General features: G+C 35.9%; 1 protein-coding gene across 2 annotated transcripts; it reads right to left on the bottom strand.

Annotated features, from left to right (window-relative positions):
- Positions 1–581: 581 nt before the first annotated feature.
- ALA1 (aminophospholipid ATPase 1) lies at positions 582–7378 on the bottom strand. 2 transcript variants are annotated; one of them, XM_088885959.1, is made up of 8 exons: positions 7020–7378; positions 4971–6606; positions 4512–4815; positions 3256–3955; positions 3030–3153; positions 2677–2896; positions 1757–2215; positions 582–1057 (listed from the first exon to the last, which is right to left on the bottom strand). In XM_088885959.1, exons 2-8 carry the CDS (start codon positions 6490–6492, stop codon positions 835–837), a joined length of 3552 nt encoding a protein of 1183 aa, XP_088742085.1. In that variant the 5' UTR covers positions 6493–6606; positions 7020–7378; the 3' UTR covers positions 582–834. The 2 variants fall into 2 exon arrangements, with proteins under 2 accessions (XP_088742085.1, XP_011091975.1); XM_011093673.3 differs by having other exon boundaries at positions 4971–7378.
- Between the last annotated feature and the right edge of the window lie 3525 nt (positions 7379–10903).

The following is a 10903-nucleotide window of genomic DNA, read 5'->3' as shown; positions in this document are numbered from 1 at the left end:
TAACTTTTTTGGATTGAGGAAATGCAAATTGAATGACATTTTTTTTTTGAAAAGGCATTTAAATATATAGATGAAATCAAGTGCTAGTATAATACACTTCACATTCATCAGTTCTTCACTTGATATTTTTATCTTTCGAATTGTTTTTGAAAGAAGGCCTCCGAAATTGCTATTCCGCAAGCCTTGATTGGTTTTGTCGTATCTTAAAAGTGAGTTTGCTTAATTCAACAGCAATCATATAGTGGGGGCAAATTTCACTTTAAGGACAATGAAATCACGCTTCAAAACCTCTCCAATATTCATATATTCTCAACAAACCTCAAAATTACTACATGCAATTTTTCAAACCTTAAAAAGTCTGCATGTATTACATCAAATCTCATGAAGGAGAATGTAATTATTACAATACATATCGATATAAAAGCAAACATTAATTTTCTTCAATATAGAACTATTAATGCAGAATTACATCCTCAAATACAGTAAATACAAAATCAGCACATCCAAGCAGATGCCATGTTTCACTAGATTCTCGGAGGGACTACAACTTTATACTTGAAACAAAGTGGCAACATAAACTATAAGCATTCAAAATGAAACTTCTATATATTCTCTTCATTGTGTGTAATTTTTTACATGTATTGCCTCTGTATTCAAACATCATAATGTACAATTACAGCCTTTATATGTGCAAAGAATGCTACACAAATACTACTATTTCTATTCTTGTGTGAAACAAATATAAACACCACTGAGAAAAGACAGACGCAGCAGCCTAAAGAATCGCACAAATTTTAGAAAATAAGCTTGAGTAATGGAGAGGGACATACACAGTCATGTCCGTCGACGATCATAAAAAATGGGGTTCATCTCTATTTGTGTGTGTCGTAACTCTCTTGGACTCCGAAATTTCTCTGCCTCTCTTGCAATCTGAAGATCGCTGGGAGAAGAATACTGTACAATGACTTTTACAACAAAATGGGGAAGAAGTGCACCCACAGTGATGCTGAGCAAGCATACCCAGAACAGTTTTGTACCAGCAATTTCGAAGAAGGCCCTGCAAGGTTTTTGGATATAAATTCTTAACAACATCTAACGAGGGTGTTCCGTAAACAATAAAAGAGCATACAAGATTCAAAAATAAGACATCAAAGCTTATAAGTTCTTTCACATAAAGTATGGAGTTCCCCAAATTATTGTTAAGATTTTAACAAATTGCTCTCATTTTAATAAACTCCATCATCTTATTTTATCTGAGCACTTCAAGAATTTATTTCTAAAATAAGATCTAACATCTTATAAAAAGATGTATGAGCTTATAATATCTTCTAAATAAGCTCAGCCGAATGCTCAGTATATCGTCTATTACCAAAAGAACTTTTAGACATTGAGAGAAGAGTAGGAATGTAGGAACATCTCTGAATGTACATAGCAAAAGAATCTCAAAGTAGACGACTGCAAGGTAACTCAATATAACTGGCTCCAGAGTTTAAGACGAAAATAGAGAAAAACACAACTTTCGCCGCATACTTTCTAGAAAACAACGGAGTCGGAAATCTAGTGTCTACTCGCACCTCTTTTCCTGTTTTTATTCGATATAAATGTTGCTACAATGGAACTCTAAATATCCCATTAAAGTGATCAATACTTAGGATAGAAACATAAATGCTATTCAGGTGCCAAACTCAGGAAAACGAAAACGTAAAAGACACCAATTGAGAACAACAATATAAGGGAATGAAGCAAAATAGCTTACCAGTAACCAGGCAGGACGGGGATAGCATCAATTATCATGACACAAATGAAAGTTGCAATTATAGATCCCCAGATTGCCGCATGAGTTATCCAATACCATCTGAATACGTCCATGGCTAAATGAATATTAACCATTATTACCACTGCAACAGTCCAAAGATCTCCTATGCTTGAGCCGTCAACTTCGCTTTCCCAATAAGCAAGGAGAGGCACAAAAAAGGCAGCTATACTTTGCCACAATGTATCCAATATTGTTACCCAGAATAATTTCGAGTTGTAGCTTTCTTGTCTTTGTCCAGCACCGTAAAGTTGAGGATACTTCAGCAGTGTAGTTCTACTTAAATCCTTATCAAGAATTCCAACAACTATTGTGGGCAAAGATGTGTATATTACTGAATACAAAACACTGCTCCAGTCAGTGATCGCAGTCGTCAATGTAAAACTCGTGAAGAGCACATACCTGAAGATAAGCGTGTTTTGTGAGTCAACAGGCTGATTTTCCAGCAAACATGTTTATCTTTACAGCTAAGATATAATAGTTTCAGTACACCATTCTATTATCATTCATATATTTAATTCCATAATAATTGAACAATCTATTAATTTGACCAGTTTTTCGCTCTCTAAATGCTCTGATTCTCCACTCCCCTACTCCACATGTCTTATTAAATTCATGTCAGAAGAGGGAGAATCCTGAACTTAATTTTTCCATCTTATCACAAAATGAAGAATAATATAGCAGCATAGCTTTGATGTTGTTTTGGTTAAGGGTCATCAGAACCAAGGACCGTCCATTCTTACTATGATTTGTAGAAATATTTGGACCCAGAAATTGCAGTGGTTAAATGCCTATGAAACTACATTTGTCAGTCTTTAAACAATAAAACAGAACGTGTGATTAAACATTGGAAGTATACTCACCAGAACAAGACCAGAACAAGAACAGCATTTCTGTAGAAGTTGTATAATATCATGTAGCTCATCCGTTGATAATTCCAGTGTCCATGTACCAACAATAATGGGACGAGAAATCTGAACTGACCCATTGCGAAATCTGATGCCATGACAGCCTGCCGACCCTCTTGTCCACTGATTCCAATACCAACATCAGCCTTTTGAATCATTGAAACATCATTTGCTCCTGAAAAGCCATACAGGAAAACCAAAAATATCATTTGATAGCTCAACCCAACAACACACTATCTTAATTGCTTGTTGTTCTTTGTTTTCAGATTTCTAGCTCTTTTACTAAAACAAAATAGAATGTTGCGCACCGTCACCAATGGCAAGTGTCATGTCTTCGGTTCTATTCTTTATCAGCGCAACTATTCCAGCTTTTTGTAATGGAGCCACACGACAACACAATACCACAGCACATTTGCTTGCTAATTCAAAAAGCTGCAGAAAGATTAATATAGACTAATTCAGTATTCTTTGTACACATATCATATCTTCTATGAGGTGGGAAAAAGGACAGAAATGAGAATATGAAACAATTACCTGTTCCTCGAGTTCGGTATCGAGAATATAAACAAGGCTTGTTCCATCAATGATTAAAGCAAGTCGACTAACTTCAGCCGTGGGACCTCCATGAGTGGCATGTGAAACAGTTGTAAGCTTCTTACACAGTAGCAAAGCATCTTCCAAGCTCTTTCTACATGATTCCTTAGAATTCTTGTTTATCACTATCTGGGTCATCCTACTCGTCAAGAGCTTAGAAGAGTAGCCGATTGAAATCGCTGTTTCTTGCTTGTCTCCAGTTAAAACCCAGACTTTGATACCAGCCATTCTTAAAGACTCAATTGCTTCTGGCACACCTTCCTGCAACTTGTCCTCAATCCCAGATGCACCTAATATGTTAAGATGGTTTTCTACATTGTTGGCAACTTTTCGAAGCAAAGCTGCTCTTCCCATCAAGGCTGTGCTGGCGGACTCGTAAGATGACTGCCATTGTTCGAATTCAGATGCACTCAGTTCTCGAGTTCCAATAACAAGTGTTCGCAAACCCTTTGAGGAGTAAGAATGGAGATGAGCTTCTGTCGCCTTTACTATGTTCGCATTTGAAGATTTGTCTATCACACTGAACATGGACGTATCAGCACCTTTTACAAACACCTTTACTGTCTTATCTGGGCATCCTAAGATAACAGACATCCGCTTCCGATCACTATCGAACTCGTGCAGGCCCAAGACATTGAACCTGTGCTGCCATCAATATGTATCACAAGAACATTAATATCAATACAGAAAATGTCTTTAAGAGCAAAAGAAAAGGAAAAGAAACGGAAAAGTAAAATCATACATCATACAACAAAGATAAAAAGAAAATAGAAATATGATGGAACTACTGAATGAAGATCTCTGCAAAGAGATCAAATTTTCAAATAAGAGAAGGAAAAACTAGGCTACTTTCTGTCTGTTTTATCATAACAACTAGAACATCTGTCATCAACTATTTCACCAATGACATGAAAAGATCATTCTAGTGATATCTCTTTTGTCATTTTTATTGGGTTTTCATAACATAATGTTGAGGAACCATTTTCACAGAAAGAACTGTTTATCCAAAATTCTAAATCAATATGTAATTTTCCATGTGGAAAGGCAATTGAGCTCCCAAAATTATGACTGACAGCATCTGGTTGCAGTCGCAGATTGTATTACAGAAAAATTAAGTGGATTACTGATGGCAATAATATGGGAGGAAAAGCAAAATAATGTGTTCAAGATGAATGAAGAAAGCAACTTTCAATTACCTTTGCCTTTCCCCTTGAATTTCAATAACTATGTGGCCAGATGTTCGTTCTATAAGCATAAAACCATAAGCGGCAGCCGCATAGACCAATGCCTGTTCATCAGGAGACTCTCCTTGATACTCTATCAGTTTAACAGAAGGATCGGATGTATCAATAGTTAAAGGTACAATTGTGTTGCAAGCAGCCAATGCCACAAAAAAATTATGAATATGTCTGCCTTCATCTGTGTGTTTCCTTTTCGACAAATTGAAAAGCTCCAAATCAACTTTGACCTTCATCTTTGGCCTCAAAACCATCCCATCAGCTGGCACCAAATAAGACAAACACAAACAATATGGTCAGAATATCGTATGCTAATGATACCAATCTTATCATTGAATAAAAAGAACTACAGCAAGAGAAATACGCAGAAATACACAAAGAATGCGAGAAAGACAAGAATCTGAGTCATAATAATACCTTGAACCAGGTTGTCTGCTTGCCCATTGTCAGTAATGTCCTTCCCGTTGCTATAGTCTATTCCCCCAATGCTCGCACACTGAAATTCCATCTTGTTCTCGGTTAGCGTACCAGTTTTGTCGGAGAAAACATATTTTATCTGTCCCAAATCTTCATTTATATTCAATGCCCTACACTGGAATCTAGAGTTGGAGGATTTATCAAGCATCCGGTCATCTCGGATCATAAAATAAGCCTGACCAACACGAACAAGCTCCATGGATATGTACAGTGAAATGGGAATCATAACTTGGAAGACAATGACAGACATGAGGAACACAAAGAATATCTCCATGCCCCAACCATAATATTCGTAGTTTTCTACTTCAGGCTCTGAGTAGTCCTTTTTCCTGTAAAATTGCATGAGATCCAACTCATCCTTGTGGCGCCTCAACCAAACACCATGACATATGCAGACGATCGTACACAGTGTAACAAGGAAAATTGAAAGGAAAATTATTTCCCTGTTCATACGGGACTCAAGACGGCTTCTCTTGGATGGAGCTCCAGAGTTGTTGAGCATTGCTTTGGTCTCTCTGCCTGCATAAACTGCAACACCAATTGCCCAATCAGTGTTCTTCAGTTCACAACCACGTAGGATTACATTAGAAGGTCCGAGGGAAATACGCTTTCCATCAAGATCCATGTTTGCCTGGAAACCATAAATGTTCCTATTGGGTTTTTCGCACTTGATCAGCCCTGTAATCCTCTCCTTCTCTGGATTTTTCGTTTGGGTCTCTTGCTTTGCATATCGCGTCTTCAAATTTGATTCCCCATCCAAATTGGTAGTCTGTACATAGGCGACTCCAGTAGTGTCACTTGTCGAGAGCAAAACCATGTCACAGGGAAGGGTTTCATTTCCATAAACCTTAATGATCTCTCCAACACGTATATTCTTCCATTTTTTCTGCTGAAACTTATCATCTTGCAAAACCCATGCTAACCGGTTATTCTCAATCTTGTCAGACCGATGCCGCCTATAGTCCTCATAGGCATCCTTAACGGCTGTAACAAACAGCACAAAAGCTAACGGCAAAATTGAAGCTTCCCGGCCGAAAACAGCCAGCTGGGGAAGCTGATTGAGAATGGCAATCACAAGAAAGTAAATGTAGGCAATTCTATGGAACTGTTCAAACAAATTCCGGGGCAAAAAGGTCAAGACAGAATACTTCGAAGTCCTGATCGAGTTCCCAGTGAATTCAAACTTCTCATTTGTTCTCCCAGGATCATTTATATACACTAACCTAGCATCTTCATCATTAATCTCTTTATAGGAGGTGCTAACCCCCCCAAAATCAGTACCGCTAGATCCATATCTCACGGTTCTCATGCTCATCTCACTAAGGTTCACCTCCCTCACAGAGTGGCCACTAGAGGTCTTAGACTGAATTGAGGAAATACTTCGATGTGATGAGGAATTCCTCACAAAACCAGGAACTTGATAAGAGTTCTCATTAATTTCAATTTGGGAATTTGAATCCATTCCAGAAGTAGGTTTGGGGTAAGAGGAAATGGGTATCAAACTATCACCAGGAACAGGAGTATAAGGAAGCTCTTCTTGACCTGGGGTGCGAGGCGACGGAATCAACAAAGGCCGCTGTTGTGAAGTCATGATCTCAAGATCAAACACAATTCAACAGTTCACAAACAAAAAGCACAAAGTTCATATAAAAAAACCCAAAATCGCCACAGCTGAACAAATTTATACAAGAGCCAAATGCTTTAACCAAAAATCACCAAAAACCACAAATGCAATACCACGCCGGACGACAATTCCAGCCGAAATCACAACCCAAATGGAATAACACCGTTCCCACCTCAATAATAACCTTAAAAAAGATTCATAAATCCAAGAACAATCACTTCCCTTCCTTTCTATAATATTCTCCAAAATAAAAGACGAGAAGCACAAAAGAATAATCTTGATGAACAATGAAGTAGAAGAATAAAGTTATATATGGCTAAAGCTACAAACTATAGCGTTGATTAAGCTGGTGAACTAGAACTTACATCTATGAATTTGTACAATAAAGAAAGCAATCGTTTGAAAAAGAAAAGCAGCAGAGTTTTCCACAGGGCGGCGTGTATTTAGTTCGATGTGATTGGAAACCGACGCATTTATCACCATCTGAGAAATATATGTAAGAAAAGAGACAGGAATTTGAAAGGTCAAAGGCATTTTTTTTCTTGCAACAGGAAAAAGAAGGAGAAGGTTGCAAGAAACTCGGAAAGAAAAGAAAGCAGTGAGGAGTCGTAATAGGAGGCGACAAGGGATCAACCAAGTTTTGGATTTTAGCATTGAATTCTGTCTTTGAACTATTCTGCAAATGGAATTCAAATCCCATTTTGTTAATCATCATTATTAAATGAAGAACTGTGTGTCTGTGTGAGAGAGAGAGAGAGGAGAAGTCCAGCAGTGGTAGTTGTTCTTTTATTACTTTTGTCAAAGGTATTTATTTCTAGAAGCACAAAACACGTCCACCGGCTGCTACTAGAATTGTGAATACTGTGCATGGCAAGACTGTAATAAATAGACGGAAATTCTAATTTTGATACGGTGTTATCGAATTTAAATCTATTACACGGTAACTATATTTAATCTAATTATATAAAGGCAAATATTATGTGATACAATACACATAAGATCACGAGGAAGTGATGATGCTTGGATAGACTTTATGACATGTAAGATTTCTGAGATGATTGATTTAATAGGGTGGATAGTATTTTACCCTTGTGAAATGATAAATGACTTTAAAAAACAAAAAAAGAAATCAAAAGGAAAAAAAAAGATTAATTCCCTCTCCCAAGTGTTTAGATAAGAAGTTCATTTGCTCTTTGTTCATTTTTAGTACGATAAACTGTGAAAAATTAATGACCCAAATTCATTGAAGTCTAGTTCATCCATTCTGGATGGTTGGTCCCTAATGCTTGGCCCAATTAACGATGTCTATCTATCTGGCCCAGCCCATCAGCCCAAGCCATCTACCTAGTTTGACCTTATATCTATCCGCCCCTTCCCTTTCTCTGTCAAACCCTAAACATTCCCTCGATTCTCTCTCTCGAGTCTTTTCTCCCCATTCTCAATCTTTTGGGTTTCCTCCCACCGCATTCTCCCTCGTTTTCTGACTCCGACCATTAAATGGTTGGCCCCTTTAAATACTGGTTCTCTAGCTTCTAGCCTTTCAGACGAAAATCTGACTTTCCCTGTCTTCTTCTTCTTCCTTCTAAAATCCCTAAATATCTAAAGCCTTTGTGGCCCTAAGTTGGTAAACCTCTGTTGTTGATCTTGTGCTTTTGTGGCCGTGGTTAACTAGCCTTAGTGGCCGTGGTTAACTAGCCTTAGTGGCTAGCCTCAAAGGCTTAAAGGAGATCAAGCAACTGAATATTTGGGTTGCTGGCCTTAGTGGCCTTTTCGATCCCGATCCTTGGATCTGATTTTTTTAGCTTTATTGTCTTTGTTGTTCTGTAAATCTTTAACTGTTGTATTTCTTTTGTTTTAGATCTGTTATTATTTTGTAAAAATCTGTAACTTAGTCTATAAAATATCTATATTTAAGGGTTTTAAACTCATTTCCTGTTCTATAATAATTTGATAGGTTTAATATGGGCGTGTTTTTGGAGATTGATACCCAATAGTGGTATCAAAGCCACTATCGCCTGGTGTGTTCATTCTTTTCTATTATTTCAATTATGTTAAATTTCTTTTCTTCTGACCTAAACCAAACTCTTGTTATTTCCCTCACCTGGCCGAGCCCTAATGGCTGCGAGTATCTAGTTTCAAGAATAGCTAAGGCACCCTTTTCTCTGCTGGTATTCTGTTACTCTGATAATTTTTTTTGCTTGCTTTTTATTTTGTGCTTTAGTGATTATTTCTGTTGATATGGCTGGCTATAATTTGCAACATTTTTATGGTAAGTCTGATTTTTCAATATGACAACAAAAAATGAAAGAAATTTTAATACAGCAAAAAGTTTTTAAAGCTGTTGATGGTAAATATGCTAATAATGTCCTGATTATAAAAAGCTTGAAAATGATGAGTGTGCTTACTTTTCAATTATTCTTAATTTATCTGGTTCTGTAATTAGAAAAATAGGTAAATAAAATCCCACTAAGGAACTTTGGGATAAACATGAAAAACTTTACACTGAAACTTCTCTTCCTAGTAAATTATTTTTATTAGAAAAAATTTTTAGATATAAACTTGACCTATCTAAAAACATTGAAATAAATCTTGATGATTTTACTAAGTTAATTCAAGATATTAAGTTAACAGGTGATCACAATATTGATGACTATTCTCCTATTATTTTGTTAAATACTATTCCTGAATCACATGGAGATGTTAAAGCTGTTATTAAGTATGGTAGGGATAATGTGAACCTGGAAACTATAATTAGTGGTCTTAAGAGTAAAGAAATGGATCTTAAGACAATTAAACCTAATCAAAATCAATATGAAGTAAAGTTTTTGTTAGAGGAAGAACCAAGAATAGAAACTTTGATTATAAATTGAGAAGACATAATAAGAGTAGAAGTAGAAGTAGGGAAAAAAGTAAGTCTAGACCTAAATATAGAGAAGAAAAGCGTAATCAACATAAGACATATGAAAAGAAGGATAATAGATGTTATAATTGTGGTGAAAGAGGGCTTTTCATTCAAGATTGTACCAAGCCTAAGAAAAATAATTCAAAGGAATCTACCATAGTGTCTGAGAAAAATTCTGATGAAGTATATATGACTTCTCATGTTAATTATGTTAAGTCCTCTTTGAATATGAATGAATGACTTACTGATTCTGGTTGTACCTTTCATATATGACCCCATTTGGAGAAATCTTTTCAAATTATAAGTTTGAAAAAATAGGTTCTGTTTATATGGCAAATGAGAAATTATGTGATGTGCATGGATTTGGTGATGTCTGCATGACACTTGAAAATGGTTCTAAAATAACCTTGAAAAATGTAAGATATGTTCCTGATTTAGCCCATAATTTGATCTCTTGTTCTGCACTTGACGAAGAAGGGCTTGAAGGAAGATAGGATAAGGGTATAATGAAAATAATGAGGGGTTCCCTTACCATCTTTAAGGCTAAAAGAAAAAGAAATTATATGTTTGTACTGTAAAATATGTTTATTTTGTTGCATCCGTTTTAAAAGCTAGCAAAACTGAGTTATGACATAAAAGGTTAGGCTATATCAGCTTAAAAGGTCTTGAATTATTACACTAAAATAGCATCTTGAATGAAAAACTTGATGATACGAGTTTCTATGATTTCCTTCATCACCTTCCCTAAAACCCACATCTTCTACCTGCATTCTTGATTATGTGTATGTAGATAGCCTGCAAATTTAGAAACTCATGGTGGGGATAAATAGTTTTTGTCTATTATTGATAATATTTCTCTAAAAAAGTTCTTGTTTTCTTAACGGGACAAAAATATAAAGTATTTGAAAAATTCAAAAACTGGAAAGTTTTGGTTGAAAAACAAATGGAAGAAAATTAAAAGTTTTAAGGACAAACAACGGCCTGGAATTTTGTAACTAACAGTTTTCTGCTTTGTAAGAATTTGATAATAAAAGGCATAGAACTACTCCTTATACTCCACAACAGAATTGTTGCTAAAAGAATGAATAGAACTTTACTAAATAAAGTTAAATATTTGTTGATTGGTTCTGGATTGCCTAAGTCTTTCTGTGGTGAAGCACTATTAACATCTTCATATTTGATTAACATATCACCTTTTTGGTGCCCTTGCTTTATAAATTGCCTGAATGTGTTTGGACCAATAATAATGTTGATCTTCTTTACTTCACATTTTTGGATGTTCGGCTTTTGATTTAACAAATGTGATAAACTTGATCCTCGTTCCCAAAAATATATTTTTATTGGTTA

The sequence above is a fragment of the Sesamum indicum genome, linkage group LG10 (genome assembly GCF_026168435.1).
Source record: "Sesamum indicum cultivar Baizhima isolate 11 linkage group LG10, ASM2616843v1, whole genome shotgun sequence".
Classification (NCBI taxonomy): domain Eukaryota; kingdom Viridiplantae; phylum Streptophyta; class Magnoliopsida; order Lamiales; family Pedaliaceae; genus Sesamum; species Sesamum indicum.
This window is presented reverse-complemented; position numbering and strand designations above follow the sequence as displayed.

What these genes read in the sequence shown, in the direction of transcription:
- ALA1 (XM_011093673.3), bottom strand. Translation starts at nt 6,621, where the DNA reads ATGACTTCACAACAGCGGCCTTTGTTGATTCCGTCGCCTCGCACCCCA. An exon ending in ATACCGAACTCGAGGAACAG is followed by an intron (nt 3,154 to 3,255) that starts GTAATTGTTTCA and finishes ATCTTTCTGCAG; the next exon opens with CTTTTTGAATTAGCAAGCAA. An exon ending in CTTGTTCTGGTCTTGTTCTG is followed by an intron (nt 2,216 to 2,676) that starts GTGAGTATACTT and finishes GCTTATCTTCAG; the next exon opens with GTATGTGCTCTTCACGAGTT.